The following is a 19,090-nucleotide window of genomic DNA, read 5'->3' on the forward strand; positions in this document are numbered from 1 at the left end:
CTTTGAAATATATTTGTTTGGTGTCTTCTTTTGCATCAGGGATGTGTGATGAGTTTAACTTTAACAGTATTTATACCTTGAGCCCTCTGTGGAGCTTTGAGATACAAACATTTCATCAAAAATAAAAATGACTTCATGCAAACATTAATTTGTTCACTCGGAATGGGCGATAAAAAAGGGCCACAGTTGTGTAATGTAATTGTTATGCCATGACTGAAAAAATGGTGCTTTTAACATTTGAGACAAACACTACAGCTATCTAACTTTTTTAGAGTAAATATGAATCCAATAGGAACACCCAGAATTGACAAGAACCGAAACAATAACACCCATAACTGTTGATTAAAGCAGTCACCTTTTGCAGACAGGTTACATGCAGTGTAATTTGATCAAACGTGTGTAACGTTAGGTGAGAAATGCTATGAATGTTTAATGCATATGTATGGTAATGTTAAAGAAATGCAATTTGTGGAAATTACTTAAATTCTGCTGTGCTTAACTTAATAATATTTTTTTTTACAAATTATGGATGGGGTTTAGGTATGTATGTTAACAATTAATAATTTGTTATCTGTGGCTATTACATAAAAGTTTGCTTGTATTGATTAACTTGCAGAAAGTCTGTGGAAACACACACTATCTCTCCCACTCTGCTTCTCTCAGATTCTCCTAAACCTAGGCTCATAACTGATAGTCTAATGTACACTCACGCTAACACCATACACTAACCCATACAAACACCATATACTGACATACTCATGCTAACACATTCTTTAAAGTGTTAGTTTTCAGGCACACACGCTAACACCATACACTCACACATCCACTTTAACGTCATATGTTGACGCACTCACGCTCTCTTGTCATCAGTGCAGCTTATAAAGATCTCCCTCCCTTGCCTTCCCTCCCTCTTGCCTCATTTGAAACCCTAATCTCCAGCGCAGCTCTTGTGTCAGGGTTCCTTCCTGTCTGCCAGGATCCTGTCTATTTTATACATTGTCATGCCTACATGCAGCCACTAGTGGTCACCCTTCCCTCTCAGGAGCACCTGTTTCTAATTATTCGGGACAGCTGAGTCACATTACCTGGAGGTTAGCCCTGCCTTTAAACACCTGCTCTGCCCTCCAGTCTGGGCCTTTGCATTTGTGGTGTATACAGCTCTGTTGTTTCTCTGCTTCCTGACCCTGTGCTGTTTCTAGCATTGTTCTGTTGAATTCTACCCATTTTGTCCCCACTTATCTTGACCCGTATGTATGTTATTGAAAGGCTGGTTGCCTTGAAGTATCAAGGCTATTTAGTGTGTTTGCGGTGACTTCCTCTGCCCCGATTAGAGGATTGGGGAGACGACGTTACTGCACGCGCCGCCATATTGCAGATTAAGGTTTGAAGAATGAGCACTGCGTAAATTATTGGTGCTATATAAATAAAAGATAATAATAATAAAAGAGAAGAGAAGGCAGAAGCGAAAGTGGTCGACAGAGAAGGTAGGCAAACAATTAGAGAGCATAAGAGAAAGAGAGTGTGAGAAAGTGATAGTGAGGCATCAAATTTTGTTCCAAAGTAAAAAATGCCAGCCGAAACAAATGGGCAGGGAACGAAATTCATTCCCCAAAAACAAATGGGCCAAAAACGAACCTAAAAATGTGTTTTTGGCCCATTTGCACGTCTAGTTTTTTTTGTAAAAACCAATCCACTACACAGTGATGTTACAAAATGTATACCACAAACCTTTCAGTTTATTCTTATAGTTTGGTGTCAAATTTGCATGAAACAAATAGTGGAGTCATGGAGTAGCAAAAAATATAAATTTAGAAATGTGATGCACAAAAATGTTTAATGATGTTTTTTTTTAAAAACAAGAAAACAGGCTACAGAAACACATACAGGGGAAGGCACTATTCAGCTCTTGGGTTAGTCCAGCCATGTCGCCTAGTAAAAAAACAGCAGAACACATTTGGCAGACTATATACCAGTATTTAATGTTTATAGTCCTGTCCTGTCCAAAGAAGATTTAAAGAATAGGAGTGCATAGAAACCCCCTAAAGAACACAGGAATGATCTAGTCAGGATGCAAGTGTTGCCTAAAGCCCTTGTTGCGCTAGCCCAGGGTGTAATTGCTGCCTTATCCTCATTGCCAGTCTTTCCCATATATCTTCAAATCTGAATGCTTTTCATTGCAGTTAGAATAGCCATTACTGCCAATCATAAAGGTTAATTTCAAACAAATAAATTACTATGAGTACTTTTAATTTTTAGCAAAAGCTTAAACACTTTATATCAACAAATTCTTCTGTTATCCTGCTATCCTCTTTGGACTACTTGAGGTCTTGGAGAATGTCCAGCAGGTCCTGGTGGCTTTGTTACTGCTATTCGAGGTGGAACTTCAAGGTTCTTTGTTCCACTGGTTGCTGAATTTTTATCATTCTTTGAAGTTTTTTTTGTTGAATTAGTCCCTCCTTCCTTCTTATGATCTACAACAAAAATGAACAAAGGCAATATTTTAAGGAGTCTTATGTAATTAGAAAAATATTTTTTTCATCTCTACTTAAAATTAAATCTTTTCTATTGTCAGTGGAAAAAATACTAGAATTTGGAGATGGAGATCAGAGGAGGATGTGTGGGATCATGTCCACAGCAAAAACCGGGATATGTAGATATACTAGATGAAAGGTCAAAGTAAAAACAACTATTCGTCTGCTCCGAATTGGCATTTAAAAAAAAACCAAAAAGCACAAACACAGACAGGCCACATTTCCAATTTCATTATATCACCACAAACTAATAAAAATAAATGTAAATCTTTATGATGTAGCACACATTACCAATTCAAAATTAAATTCTTTTTTGCTTCTTTTAGATACATTAAGTCTATTATTCATGAATATGTAGTCATGATTGTACATTTGACAGATTACTTATTATAATAGCTTTTTTTTACCAGGGGGAATCCCAGTTGATTCCTCTTGCACCTCCATAGTATTTTCAGCAACCTTCTTGCTCCTTTTCTTATTTTCTTCAGCTTGCTAGTAGAGAAGCAAGATCATGATAAAATATTGAGCAATACAAGCCAATACAGAACAAAGAGAAAAGATTAATTTGTACTCACGCTTTGCAGTTTTTTCTTGAGTTCTAGGTTTGATGCCTGGTATGCTTTTGATGTGGCATTCAGGTAGTAAATACTCATACTAAAGAAACACAGAAAAGAATGGAAATTCACCAGGATCTATGATGCCCTAATGTCAAATTTTGCATTTTATTTGTATGTGAAAGTGAAACATAAGGGTATCCGTTATGTGTTTTGCACAGTACACCAAGATCGCTTTAAAGTGCATCCATCAAGAAATGGGAGAGGCGAGGGGTGCAATTAAACGGCCCAGCAGCAATGCCACTGGGTCTCCTTCCCTTTCCATAAAATAATATGATGGGACCCATATTGTTCAGTGGGTATGTCTGGGCTGGGTTATAAGGGCAAAAAAGGCTAAAATTCAATTTGAGTGATAAAAAGAGGCCATTTAAATTTCATACGCCCTTAGGCCAACAGCACCAATATATAATACTGTAAACATTTTTGTTTACACTATACAAAACTACCTATTGTACTAGACCAAATAATTCAAAATCACCACAAATTAAACTATTTGTCTGAATTATACCTACACCATAAGCAGGATAAACGGCAAAATCAGTCCAGGGTTTGAAGCATAGCTAAATACTTTTGCAAACCATGCAGGGAAGTCATGCTGTAGGGTCTCCTGTATGACTTCAAACATTCTCTGTTTTCCACTAAATGGTGGAGAAAAAAGTGTTGGTGAACATTCAGATACTCAAAGATCACATGCTAAATTGTCATTACACAACATTAACAAGTTACTACACCACCACACTATCTGACTCGGTAGGAATATGAATGACACCTTACAGAGTATTAATTATACAGCAATTAACAGTGAATACATTTCAAGTTTTTAGAAGAATATAGACACAAGTAGCAACAATTCTATGTTTTAGGGGCTCAAACAACACAGCTGCAAAAAATAAACCACTAAACCTATGATCAAGAGTTAGTTTAAGAAAAAATTATATGCTATAGTGACATAGCATTATGAGAAACATATGAGGAAGCCCCCATTAGAGCAGTAGGGTCAAATCTGCTTGGTGCTGTTTTTTTGAACAAAATAAATAAATAAAATAGTGTGATTTTGCCCCATGAGAGCATTTTAGTTGTACTCTAGCAACAGTTAAAGAGGGAAGGGTGGCCAATAATTGTGCAGAGGGCTGGGCATGAGGAAGCAGATCTGGCATTTTATAGCCGGTGGCTCCTAATGAAGTAAGCCAGAGGTTGGATATGAGCAGACGCAAGGTATTTTTGCTCATGTAGTGTGCGGATTTCAAGCCAGTCAGCACACACAGCAGCACCCAATCTGCGATTTGCCTGATGGCCAGTCAGGCCTGGTTGAGCATCTCACAAAGATGACAATTCGTTTTTTCTTCTGTGTGTTGTAAAGTGAACTGTAAACACATTTCTGTTCAACATCACACATTTGTATGTTTTTTAGCTTAAAAACATTAGATTTTTTTTTATTAATCATTATGTTAAACATCTTAATAAATGAAACAAACGATGAGGTTTAAAAATTACAACCTGAATGGTCCACAGTCGAATGATGGTGGAATTGATACAATGGTATAGATGACTGGTAACATAGCCAGGAAGAGGATAAACAGTAACATGGCCATGTAGAAGTTGTTAGATCTGGAGGCTTTAAACACTCTTGCGTGAGGAACATTGCAGCACATAACAGCCCAGCACTGCAAGTACATGGAAGTATGAAGCCGAAATACATTGATAGCTGGGAGGCATGGTGCATAGAATGATCCCATCCTAAAAACATAAACACAAAACAGCTTATATGCTTTTAGATCAGGTAACCATTTTGAATAGTAATTCAGTCTAAGAGTACAACAGTTCAATTTTATACGTTAAATACATACCAGATCATTCCTTGGTTGAAAATTAATCCCAACACATTACCGCTGATATCAAATTCACAATATGATGGCTAGAAAAAAGGACAAAGATTAAAATAATAACACTTATGACATCTTACAATGTAAGACTGAAATGAAATTGAAAAAATACGATTTAATTACAAGTATAAATGTCTAAAGAGCTTCACTGGAGACAAATGTCAATAGAGGTAACCCAAATATAGATATTTACTCAAGAATAGGGTTTTTTTTTTATTATTTATTTTTATTACAATTACTCCCAAATTGTAGCAAAGATATAAACATCAGTAAGGTAAACACAGTTTGATCTTATTTGCATTAGTGTATTTTAATACACGCTTTATGTAGATGTCATTGAGTAAACCTACGTTAAAAGCTTTAGACTCTACTAAAATTGTTCCCCCCAGCTATTTTTTTTTACAGAGGTTATTTTATTTACACTGCCCTTACACACACCTGTCCATAAACACACATATACATATACATGCTGCCTTTACACACACCTGGCCATTAACACGCATACACTGCCCTTTACACACACCTGCCCATAAACACACATATACACATACACAGCCCTTACACACTGCCTTTACACACACCTGCCCATTAACACACATATACACATACACTGCCTTCACACCCACTTGCCCATTAACCCACATATACACATACATGTAGCAATGTTATACAAGCAACCTGCAGAGGGTGCTAGAGAGTTCAGTGGGAGTTGTAGTAACTGTAGTTTGGAGCTAACCAGCTCAGCATGGTAGTGATGGGAAGTTCGGATCATTAAAGTGAATCGGATCATTTCGATTCGTTCACTGAAATGATCCGATTCATGATCCGGATCTTCGGATCACTCAGTGTGTCTGCACGGAGTTACTGTTTTCCAGTAACTCCGTGCAGGCACACTAACGATTGGCCCCGCCCCTTTCATTATGAATCCTCCCCCCTGCCTCCAGTGATGTCAATGAAGGCAGAGAGTCGTTCAAAGATTCGGATCTTACAGGGATCCGAATCTTACAGTGATCCGGATCACTGTAAGATCCGGATCATTGTAAGATCCGGATCATTGTAAGATCCGGATCATTGTAAGATCCGGATCATTGTAAGATCCGGATCTTTGAACGACTCTCTGCCTTCATTGGCATTGTAATCATTCAGAGAATGTCACCATACTGTTATAAATAATACATTCATAATCACTGCCCCCAGGATTTACATTCCCCTTTACCTGCAACTGCACCTTAAGCTAACTTTATTAAATTAATTAAATTAACCCTCACCATTAAATTAACCCTAAACACCCCATCAACCATGACTGCCCTAAAATTAACCCTTAACACCCCATCAACCATGACTGCCCCTAAAATTAACCCTTAACACCCCATTAAGCATAACTGCCCCCAAATTAACCCTAAACACCCCATTAAGCATAACTGCCCCCAAATAAACACTAAAGACCCCATTAAGCATAACTGCCCCAAATTAACACTAAAGACCCCTTTAAGCATAACTGCCCCCAAATTAACACTAAAGACCCCATTAAGCATAACTGCCCCCAAATTAACCCTAAACACCCCATTAAGCATAACTGCCCCCAAATTAACCCTAAACACCTCATTAAGCATAAATGCCCCTAAATTAACACTAAAAACCCCATTAAGCATAACTGCCCCCAAATTAACCCTAAACACCTCATTAAGCATAACTGCCCCTAAATTAACACTAAAGACCCATTAAGCATAACTGCCCCCAAATTAACCCTAAACACCTCATTAAGCATAACTGCCCCTAAATTAACACTAAAGACCCCATTAAGCATAACTGCCCCTAAATTATCCTTAAACACCCCATTAAGCATAACTGCCCCTAAATTAACACTAAAGACCCCATTAAGCATAACTGCCCCTAAATTATCCTTAAACACCCCATTAAGCATAACTGCCCCCAAATTAACACTAAAGACCCCATCAACCATACCAATTTATTAGGTAATTTATCTGGAGTACATGCAATTTAGGGGGCAGTTATGGTTAATGGAGTATTTAGGGTTAATTTCAGGGGCCGTTGTGGTTAATGGGGTCTTTAGGGTTAATTTCAGGGGCCGTTATGGTTAATGGGATCTTTACGGTTAATTTCAGGGGCAGTTATGGTTGATGGGGTATAAGGGTTAATTTTATGCTGATGATTGAGGGTTAATTTAATTAATGTAATAAAGTTAACTGTAGGTGCAGTTATAGGTAAAGGGGGGCAAACTCAGGGGAATCTAAATCCTGGGGGCAGTGTGAACATTATTAATGTATTTATTTATAAAAGTATGGTATCAGTGATTTTCTCTGAATGATTCGAATCTCTGTAAGATTCGGATCCTTGTAAGATCCGGATCCCTGTAAGATTCAAATCATTCGACTCTTCGGTTCATTCGACTCTTCGGTTCATTCGACTCTTCGGTTCATTCGACTCTTCGTATCATTCGACTCTTTGAACGAATCTCTGACTCTATGAGTCATCGTTCCTGTGAGAATTAATGAGCTGTAACCTGACCCCAGAGTGCTCTGCAGATGACTCACAGCTCTAGGATCAGGTTACAGCTGCATGATGATTCACAGACTGAACCGCTACAAACGAATCGTTCAGTCTAGTGAACCGACTCATCCGGATCACTAAAAAGAACCGGATCAAATGAACGATTCGTTCATGATCCGGACATCACTACAGCATGGCAGTTGTATGTTATGAAGCTATGCATAATAAAGAAGCCTGTTTTACCCTTAACTGAGAGTGCATCAATCTATGCATAGGAGGTATCAAAACATGGTGGCAGCGGTATGTGGATAATACTGAATCTATAAACTGCAAAAGAAAACCTGGAGCTTTTGAGCAATATACAGCAGAGACACAGAGAGGCCTTCAGAGCACTGGGAAGCCTGTTTGAGTAGCAGACTTATATACAGCAGAGAACACTGTAAGTAAGCTTACTGATTATATCATGGAAGCTGTTCAAAAACCACCAGAAAGCTTGAATCTCAGTGCTGCTAACTTGTCACAAGCTTGGAGAAGCTGGAAAGAGGAGTTTACAATGTATGTGGATCTGACACTGACAGCAAGAGATGAGAGCAAGAAGGTAAAACTATTTTATTATTTGATTGGTGTGGAAGGTAGAGAAATAGCCAAGACACTAAGCATCCCAGGTGAAACAGAGACCCCCTGCACTGAGAGATATACAAGCATTTGATAAATACTGTGACCCAAAAAAGAATGAAACTGTGGAAAGATATGTTTTTTTCAAGGAATCAGGAGCCAGAGGGAAAATGGACTCATATGTCACACATATGAAAAGGTTAGCAACAATCTGTGAGTTTGAGTCCTTTAATCAGGGACAGAATAGTCTGTGGTATAAGGGATTCCCAAGTAAGAGATATACTTTTAAGAGAAGATGAGCTGAGTCTTGAAAAATGTCTCCAAATATGTAGAGCCTCACATCTGACAAGAGAAAGTGTGAAAATGATAGAGAGTCCTTCTCATTCCATTGTACATGCTGTAACATCAAAAGTAAGAAAGGCACATGCTAATGCAAGTAAGAGTATTGGATATCCACTGGTGTGTAAATACTGTGGAAAAAGACATGAGAGAAACAAAGAGAAATGCCCAGCTTATGGACAGACATGCAGGAGTTGTGGCAAAAGCAACCATTTTTCTACACAGTGTAAGCACATGAAAGTACATGCAGTCACAGAGGACGCAGAGTCAGATAGTTATGAGGATGTGATGTGGATTCAGTTACAACCTGAAGCAGACAGTGTAAATGTAATACAACAACCAACTACAAACAGAGCAACCCAGCTCTTTGCCACTATGATGCTGGATAAAAAGCCCATCCAATTTCAGTTAGATTGTGGGGCAAGCTGCAATGTTATTCCATCTCATCTGCTGAATAAGACCGTAGACATACAACCTACAGATCAAGTCCTAATGATGTACAATAAAAGCATTCTTAAACCTGTGGGTAAGTGCAGACTTAAACTGAAAAACCCACGTAATAACAAATGTTATAGGTTGGAATTTACAGTGGTAAAGGAGGGTGACCATGTTCCTCTGCTGGGAATAAAAGCTGTTCAGGCAATGAATTTAATACAAGTGCAGTTTCACAACATTATGGCAATGGATTGTCACACAGGGCCACAGCAAACTGATAGCCAGGCACCTATTGATTTGCATACCTTACAAGCATGATTCTCAGATGTGTTTGAGGGAGATGAATGTCTGGAAGGTAGATATAAATTAGAAGTGAATAATAAAATTGAACCAACAAAACTACCCAAAAGGAGGGTGCCCGTGTCCATGGTAAACCCTCTGAAAGCAGAACTCCAAGACCTTCAGAAAAGAGGTATAATAGCACCAGTACAACAGAGCACAGATTGGATAAGCAGCCTAGTGATAGTCAAGAAACCATCGGGAAAATTAAGAATCTGTATTGACCCAAAACCTCTTAATAAGGCCCTGAAAAGAAACCATTACCCATTGCCTACAATTGATGATATTTTACCGGATCTTTCAAAGGCTAAAATATTTTCTGTCTGTGATGTCAAAAATGGATTTTGGCACGTAGAGTTAGATGAGCAATCTAGCTATTTGACAACTTTTGCTACACCATTTGGGCGATATAGGTGGCTTCGAATGCCTATGGGAATAAGTCCGGCTCCTCAAGTGTTTCAGCAGAAGCTCAACCAAGCTCTGGAGGGACCTCCAGGAATCAAAACAATAGCAGATGATATACTGGTGATAGGAGAAGGTGAAAATATGGAGTCTGCAATACAGGATCATGATCAAAAAATGACTCTATTTTTAGAAAGATGTAGGAAACACAATATCAAACAAAATTTTGAAAAATTGCAACTTAAGTTGACTGAAGTACCATACATTGGACATCTCCTAGCATCTCAGGGATTGAAAGTGGATCCAGAAAAAGTCAAGGCAATTCAAGGAATGCCCTCACCTACAGATGTGCGTGGGGTCCAGCGCTTCCTGGGCATGGTAAATTATCTGTCTAAATGTGTGAACCACTATGACAGCTGACACACAAAGATGCACTATGCAGTAATACTGCAGTAAAAGTGCAGTATTGCAGTTTTTCATGTCCAAAAAACTGCAGTAATTTTTCGTAAGGGAAAGTTTCATCAGTATACTTATGGTCGACCTGTAGTAGTGCATTCTGATCACAAGCCGTTAGAAAGTATAACAAAGAAAGCATTACTAAATGTTCCAAAGAGGTTGCAGCGTATGCTGCTCAGACTGCAGAAATATGACTTCACCATCTGCTACTGTCCAGGAAAAGACTTACTTATTGCAGATGCCCTCAGTAGAGCTTATTTACCAATAACAACGGACGAAGGAATAGCTCAAGACATCGCGACTATCAATATGGTCGAATATTTGCCCTTGACACAAGAACGGCTACAATCAATACAAACACACAGAAAATGACAAGACACTGAAACTTTTGAAAGAAGTAATTCTGGAAGGCTGGCCTAAATGTAAACAATATGTCCCAGTGGATGTTTCTCCTTTTTTCCATATCCGAGATGAGTTGTCAGTACAGCATGGAGTAATCTTTAAGGGGGAAAGAGCAGTTATACCTGAAGGTCTGAGACAAGATATAATGCACAGAATACATGCCTCACATATTGGCATAGAGGGTTGTTTACGGAGAGCATGAGAGTGTGTTTATTGGCCTGGTATGAATGAACAGTTAGGAATCTTTATCGAGAAGTGTAGTATATGCCGATGTTGGGAAGACAAACAAAGTAAGGAAACACTGCACACACATGAAATTCTGAAAAGACCCTGGGAAAAAATCGGTACAGATTTGTTCACTTGGGATAACAAGGACTTTTTAATAACTGTGGACTATTTTTCTAATTTTTGGGAAGTGGACCATTTAAAGGACACCAGATCTAACACAGTTATTAGAAAATTAAAAGCCCATTTTGCACGATATGGCATCCCAGACATTGTGTTTTCAGACAATGCTGCACAATTTTCATCAGCGGAATTTAAAGATTTCAGTACAAAGTAGGAGTTTGACCATCAGACTTCATCCCCAGGATACCCGCAAAGTAATGGAAAAGCAGAGTCTGCGGTCAAAACTGTAAAGGGGCTGATGCGGAAGGTAAAGCTAGCAAGGACAGATATATATCTGTCTTTATTGGATCAACGCAATACACCAAGCCAGGGTTTGTCCAGTACAAAGGCTTATGAGCAGGCGAACAAAGACTCTTCTGCCAATGAGTGAACAGCTACTAAAACCCAAAATTCTGGAGCAGACTCGAGTCAGGTTACACGAAAACCAAAAACGACAGGAACATTATTATAACAAAGGTGCAAGAGGTCTGCCAGTGCTCCAAAGAAATGATTCTGTGCGACTACAGCCTGTGGATAACTACAACAAAAGCTTCTCCTGATTCCTCTCATGTCTAGTAATGGAGAGGGTTAATTATCTGAGACTGCTCATGTCTGATAATTAAGGTGGGTTAATTGTCTGAGACTACTCATGTCTGATAATGATTGTGGTTAATTATCTGAGACTGCTCATGTCTGATAATTAAGGTGGTTAATTGTCTAAGACTGCTTGTGTCTGGTAATGGAGGAGGTTAATTGTCTGAGACTCTTCCTGTCTGGTAATGATGGAGGTTACTTGTCAATATATTTTATCAACAGTTACTTAGGAAATCTCATAGAAATGATGATTGCTAGTTGGTTGAAAGTTAATATTGATAAGACCAAGAATATCTTGGTAAAAAGACATCAGTTAATTAGAACAAGATTATCAAAGGGTCATCTGGCTGGCCTAGAACTTGAAAGACAGCTATTAAGTTCCATCTGCGCTGGTGTGCTATTTGATAACGCTTTGTAACTAAAACCACATCATCTGCTGCTGGTACCACACTACAGCTGTAATCTGCTGCTGGTTCTAGCTGGACTCAAGATCAAAACATGGCTCAGTCAAACTCTTCATTGACTAAAACACCTTTTAGCTTTGGATCTCTTTCCAGATCCAGAAACTAACACCCTTTGTAACCACAGAACAAGTCCAGGATGGCTAGTATGCACCTAAACGATCTCACCATAGCTGGGTTGTTAGGTGCAAAATAGTATTGTTGGCCTTCAAAGTTCAAAACAATCAGTGTACCACCTATTAAGTATTTTAGATACCTATCTCCTCTTCTTTCTTTTTATCTTAAACAGTGAGACATTATATCCAATGAAAATACATTTTCTAATTTAAAAATGATGTAAACTGCAATAAAAGCATACTCCTATAATTATATAAAAATAAAATGTGTATTACTAACCCATCCATATTCCAGATCCCAGCACCAGCAATAATTAAAAAAACGTACAAACACGGCTTGCAAAAAATCTCCAGTAAGAATTGTAATATAAGTGGTCATAATATCAGAAACAGTCAGACGAACAAATTCCTGTAAATATAACAAAATGTGTTAATTTCCAAATCAAGTAGGGAAGTGCACAATTATGGAAATTATTCTTTGCTGCCACCACTACATTTGTTTTCAATTAGTTTTTAAAAAATTCTACAATTTACAATTTCTCATAATTTATTTTAACCCTTTCATTACTGGGGATTCCACACCCTATTGATGGATTTTACATTTGATAATGTGCATGTATTTATGTTGTGGACAAAATTCTCCCTAATATTTTTAGGGAAATATCTTTAAAATGTTTGGGTTGTGCCAGCAAAGTTTTTAATTTTATATTTCTAGGTGTTTGGCCACCTTAGATTATGAAGTTAATTTAGTAATTTAAATCTGGTCAATCATTCTATAAGAAGTATAGTTGAAAGATATTGGTCTAATATTGCTAAGCTTGACCTTGTTAATACAGATAAATATTCTCACTCTAATATGAAGTTTGCTTTCTTGTGATCACTCACAGTTGCTGCATGGCTCAACTAATGTTGTTAAGGTATACATTAGTACAGTCACTTTGCGCTACAACAATGTACAGTCAAACAAAATTCTTACATATAATAACAATATCTGGAGCTCTGCTTTGTTTGGCTTACTTGTGATCTGTCTGTCTTTCTATCATATAAAGGAAATAATAATATAGAACTTAATCTGCCAAGGGGTCATCTTAAATGTGGTACTGTTATTTTTGGCCATGTGACTTTTTGTTGCATAGTAATGCTAGTAGCATTCACCAGTATGGTCTTTAGTGATACAGAATAGAGCGAGCACCCCTCATGCTTCTACTGGGTTATTTTACATTGGATTTAAATTCTGTTTGGTAGTCATTTCGATTTTTCGAAATAAGTTGGTTATGAATATCAATGAAAAACATATTGGGATATTTTCTCAGATTGGATAAATGGAAAGATAGATATAAATATATAAAAATGCAAAAGATGAGTATTTTTTTATTAAAATGCCACCATTAAAATTGTATTACCATAATAGGAAATGGGAAATGTGACATATTTGCTTTAAGAGAAGGCACTACCTTTTAAAAGCAAACTTAAAGAAGACAAACTCATTCATTTCAGTTGAACATCATAAATTTTGCCCCCACATAATTTACTGACCTGGCCCACCATTGTCTCCCAGCATGGTCCCCGAGGAACATCAGCCGGATCAACCTGAAAAGGAGGGCCTGTTGAATTTTCTGAATATGATGCGTTATAAAGACTGGCTTCCCACAGTGTCATGTTATATTGTACAATCTTCTCTTCTTTCCTCTATAATAAGTAAAAACAAAGTATAAAATAAAAAAATCATCAGCTTGATATGTTATATAACATAAAATAGAAACAAAAATAAGATCAATATAAACTTTACTGTACCTTAAGATTAATTTCATCCATGAGGGCAATAAGAAATGTGTACAAGTTACCCAGAAACAGGGCAAATATGCGTCCCAGTTGCCACCTCAGTGCTATTCTTGGGTGATAGTTCTCTAGTCCACTAATTACATCAAACAATGTTGGGCAAAACATCCCTAACAAAGACATAACTGTATTCACCTATCACAAAAGAAATATTTACACATTAAGAATGCCTTTAAATAGAATGATTGCATCAAATGGTTAGCATGTACTCATACAGTTGCAACTATCACTAAGTGCTGCCATAAAATTTCATAACCAGAAAATTAGATGTTTACGGTTGCAAAATATGAATGCAAAATAGCAAAAGTAAAGAAATTTCCATCTTTATTTCCTTTGTTAATGGCAAAACATTTTTTTTTTTAAATCTATATATGTTCCTTCACAAATGTAGTCTACTGGATAGAATTTCCTTTTGGACACCAGTATACACTCACTGGCCACTTTAATAGGTACACCTTGCTAGTACCAGGTTGGACCCCCTTTTGCCATCAGAACTGCCTTCATTCTTCGTGGCATACTTTCTACAAGGTGATGGAAAAGGTCCTTAGAGATTTGTCGGCTGCATGTCCATGATGCGAATCTCCCGTTCTATCACATCCCAAAGGTGCTCTATTGGATTGAGATCTGGTGACTGTGGAGGCCATTGGAGTACAGTGAACTCAATATTATAATGTATTAGCGCTAGGTCGAATAAATTGAGGCAAGTTTGCAGAAGATAAATTAAAAGTTAACCACCCCCAAATATGCCCCTTTCCCATATTTAATGCTGAGCACAGATGACCAGTCCACAAGCATTCTCTTGCACTGAATGGTAACTTTCTTTATGTGAATTTTTCAATTACCATACAAGAGATTGCTTCTTTTATTTTATGTAATGATTATAAATGATTTTTGTGAATTTTTGTATCACCAAAAGGCCATTTATGAACTGGTTCCCATTTTTTTTGGTGAGACAAGAGTTGGCCCTTGTGGGTGATCCCTTTCTCTTAGGCCAGGGAGGAAAGGGGTTGCATATGCTTTTGGGGAGTTACTGACATGTGATTGGCTCATTAGCTATTTGTGTTAACAACCAATTGAACAGGTGTACCTAATTAAGTGGCCAGTACGTGTATATGGAGAACTATATAGGGGAACATGTGAGAAATATAGTAAAAGGAATAACACAAATCCAAGCATTTTTAGTATATCAAAATAAAATAATAACGTTTTTAAACTTTTTATTGGATTTAACCCTGTGTATGCCTGATTATTCATATGTGATGCTGATGCCTTCATTTTTTCCTTCTGAGCTCATTGGTTGTCTTGGATATTTGAAGTGGAGACCCTTTTTTTTGAAGGGTTAAAAGAAAAAGGACACTGTTTTGAAACAAACTACTACACTATATACAATTTATTTTTTGTTTTTTTCACCTATACTCACTATATGATTTGAAATATTGGGAGAAACATCTTATAAGAAAGTGACAAATTTACAAGGTTGTACATTTGTTCCTAAATGTATCGGAAGTGCACTGTATAACATCACACAGATATCTAGTGCTGTTGGTGTAAGGTATAGGCACTGGATAATCAACACTTTGCTTTGTCTTTCCTACTCATATTATGCTGTCTGTGCATTTCAATTGTTAGCATATATTTAGCACTTACTTCATTACGTTCCCACCAACCATATTTTTCCAGACCGTCCAAGGCAAACTGCTGGGACCGCCGTACAACAAAGTAAATTAGATATCCACTTCCTGCCAGAGTGCACATTACAAGAAAGTTTGCAAGAACTCTAAGAAACCGCACTAAGTGAATATTTTCCTCTTTTCTGTTTTCCTGTTCTTCCAAAATGGATTCCTGTTATGACAACAGGAAAATAAAAATAAAAAACAATTCGAAGTATGACTGTTTATACATTTAGCATAATAGTTTATATTTTTGTTGGTCAATATTAGGGCTGCAACAAAGAATCGATAAAATCGATAATAATCGATTATGAAAATCGTTGTCAACGATTTTCATAATCGATTAGTTGAATCGATTTTTATCGATTTATAAAATTATGTTTTTCAGAGCAAACGCTCTGAAAAACTCCCGTCCTTCTATAATCCGATCTCTGTTTGACTGTAGAATCCAGACCCCCCGCAAAGCTGCAGGAGACCTGGATCCTCTCTGCCACCCGGTGAGGGTCTGTGCAAAACACACAGACATCCTCCGCTTCTCCCCTCCACTTCCGCCGGGGCTTCTATTACTGAACCCGGCGTCATGTGACCTTCCGGTGCGGCTTCCATCATGGAAGCCCCAACGGAAGCGGAGGGGAGAAGCGGCTGTCTGCGCGCATCACACAGACCCCTACCGGCTGCCGGAGAGGATCCAGGTCCCGCTGCAGCGCCTGCAGGGGATTTGGATTTAAGTGGGCGATGTGCACTGTGTACTGCCACTTCCACCTGCCCCACCAGGGGTTAATATATCAACAGAAGAAAAACAGGACAAGTAAGCAGCACTGGGTAAGTATTATCTTTATTTTTATGCTCATTTGCCCTGTGTTTCTTCTGTTGATATATTAACCCCTGGTGGGGCAGGTAGAATTGTTGCGGGATCTATTAATTATGTGCATTTGTGGTTTTTTTTTATGTCTATAATATTTGATTTATTGTCCATATATTTATATATATTTATATTGTATTGTGTATTTTTTTTGTCTATATTTAATAAATATAAATATAAAAAACAATTTTAGTGATGTCAGTTTTTCTTATATCGGGGGGGGCATAAGACATATCAGGGGGCACAGTGGCATAAAGGGGCTATAAGGCATATCAGGGGGGACAGTGGCATAAAGGGGCTATAAGGTGTATCAGGGGGGACAGTGACATGAAGGCGCTATAAGGCATATCAGGGGGGACAGTGGCATAAAGGGGCTATAAGGCATATCAGGGGGGACAGTGGCATAAAGGGGCTATAAGGTGTATCAGGGGGGACAGTGGCATGAAGGCGCTATAAGGTGTATCAGGGGGGACAGTGGCATGAAGGCACTATAAGGCATATCAGGGGGCACAGTGGCATCTCAGTGGCATATAGGGGTAAAAGGCATATCGGGGCATGGTGGCATATCAAGGGTAAAGGTATATAGGGGGCTATAAGGCATATCAGGAGGGCACAGTGGCATATCGGGGCACTGTGGCATATATGGGGCTATAAGGCATATCAGGGGGCACAGTGGCATATTAGGGGACAAAGTGGCATATCAGTGGCATATAGGGGGCTATAAGGCATATCAGGAGGGGTATAATGCGTATCCCCTTATACCTCCTATATGCCACTCTGTCCCCTGATATGCCTTATACCCCTCCTGATATGCATTTCTGGGACAGAGAGGCAAGCTGGGGGTGAGATGTGCATAACTGGGCAAAAATAGTTTACATGAATATTTACTAGTAAAGCTTTTTTTGGTATTTTTTGAGTTCTTGTTAAAATATAGCTTTAATTATTATGTCAGTAAAATAAGAAGGCGAATCGTGAAATGCCATTGTAAATTATACGTTTTTATTTAAAATAAACGAAAAATTTGCATATTTTTTTTTACCCGATTAATCGATTAATCGAAAAAATAATCGGCCAACTAATCGATTATGAAAATAATCGTTAGTTGCAGCCCTAGTCAATATCTCTAGTAGTTCTGAAGATATTTAGTTTATGTTCATGTTATGGAAGTTTATATTAGTGTCAGTCTATGGTAGGCCCACCATTATGCAATATATTGCCTGTCTTGAAGTTACCTCCCTTCTCCTTACCCAATTTACAATAGCTCTTTGAACCAGTAATTTAATGCATATGCATCGCTTATTTTATTCTAGAAACATCATTACATAGCTTTATTTAGCATATAGAGCTTTAAATGTTGGATTTGGCATAGTGACAGATTTACTTACCTTAAAGCTTGTGGTTATTGATGCAAATTTATTGTCAGCTGTCTCTGGGTTGCCAATGAGATAATCCCAACTTGTAAACATTTTCCAGCTAAAATTAAAGCTGTTGTCATCACCTCCTCCATCATCATTAGCATTTTTGGCCATTCTGTAAGATAGGTTTCAAAATATAGTATATAAATATTTTATGTGAGTTGTATCAGCTCTAGGTGGCATAAATTGAGACGAGTTTACAGAAGATAAATTAAAGGTTAACTACTCCCAAATATGCCCAGTCCACAAGTATTCTCTTCCACTCAGTGGTAACTTCCCTTAAGTGAATTTTTCAATTACCAATACCATACAAGAGATTGCTTCTTTTATTTTATGTAATGATTATAAATGTGTTTTTGATGCTTGGTCGGGGGGGGGCACTTTCACTACACTGATTCGAGTTGGTGAGTGCAACAACAAAACAAATATTGTTATTAGCGCTGAAAACAGTAGGACTCCAATGCCCTCCAATTTAACTTTATTAAATATAAGTCATATACAGATGAAAAGTACAAGCATTCAAATGTGTGTACAATAAAAGGCTTGTTCTAGCCGGCTGTTTGTTACCAAAAATGGATTTGCTGACTTTGGGTCAGAGAAGGCCTAGGCCTTATGATTGCACAGTACTTTAAAGGAAAGGTAAGGGCATAGGGTGCTATAGTGACAAAAAGGGGGGATGGGTATTTGTAAAAAATAAACATTTATAAAAAGAAACAGTAAAAGATTAAATAAATGTGCTTGCTTGATCGTAATGCTACAATGTACGATGCCAAATTCCTGAGTTGGTAAGTGCACCAGGATTCTATCAGACCCTTCAAAGCCTACACCTTTTTTGTTTATCCTTCACTTAAATATGCCCCTGGCTTATGGCTGGTGATGGCATGAAAAAAACTTATATCATGAGCTGGGCCCAGATACAGCATGCTGATCAGATGTTTCACTATCATTCTTTTGCTGTTTTGTACACGTTATTTTGATTCTGGACACAGTTTTATTGGTCATGTTGACAATACCATAGTAGTGTGACTCCCCCCAAAGACTAGGCTTTTTGGTGAGAGGGATGGTTTGAGCCTTTTGACCACCATCCCTCCTTGAAGACCTCAGTGTGTCTCCTATTAAGGGCAGACCATTGGAAGATCCAGCCCTCCTTTGCCCTTAGTCTGGGAGGGAATGTAGGGGCTGCATATGCCCTTATGGAGTGCAGCCCCAGAAGAAGATT

The 19,090-nt window shown here is 38.0% G+C and overlaps 1 protein-coding gene across 1 annotated transcript in view; it reads right to left on the reverse strand.

Annotated features, from left to right (window-relative positions):
• Window positions 1–2,301: 2,301 nt before the first annotated feature.
• LOC149300598 (transmembrane channel-like protein 1) overlaps window positions 2,302–19,090 on the reverse strand; it is a 75,659-nt gene continuing 58,870 nt past the window's right edge. Inside the window, exons 13-23 of the mRNA XM_089485102.1 lie at window positions 17,842–17,986; window positions 15,572–15,766; window positions 13,880–14,059; window positions 13,622–13,774; window positions 12,366–12,494; window positions 4,993–5,060; window positions 4,643–4,882; window positions 3,658–3,783; window positions 3,107–3,185; window positions 2,939–3,023; window positions 2,302–2,471 (exon numbers count right to left, since the gene is read on the reverse strand). Of these exons, the coding sequence (XP_089341228.1) occupies window positions 2,302–2,471; window positions 2,939–3,023; window positions 3,107–3,185; window positions 3,658–3,783; window positions 4,643–4,882; window positions 4,993–5,060; window positions 12,366–12,494; window positions 13,622–13,774; window positions 13,880–14,059; window positions 15,572–15,766; window positions 17,842–17,986 (1,570 nt within the window). The remainder of the gene's footprint in view (window positions 2,472–2,938; window positions 3,024–3,106; window positions 3,186–3,657; window positions 3,784–4,642; window positions 4,883–4,992; window positions 5,061–12,365; window positions 12,495–13,621; window positions 13,775–13,879; window positions 14,060–15,571; window positions 15,767–17,841; window positions 17,987–19,090) is intronic.

Source organism: Sceloporus occidentalis, unplaced genomic scaffold (assembly GCF_023333645.1).
Source record: "Sceloporus occidentalis isolate IW3139 unplaced genomic scaffold, rSceOcc1.0.p SCAF_24, whole genome shotgun sequence".
Taxonomy (NCBI): Eukaryota; Metazoa; Chordata; class Lepidosauria; order Squamata; family Phrynosomatidae; genus Sceloporus; species Sceloporus occidentalis.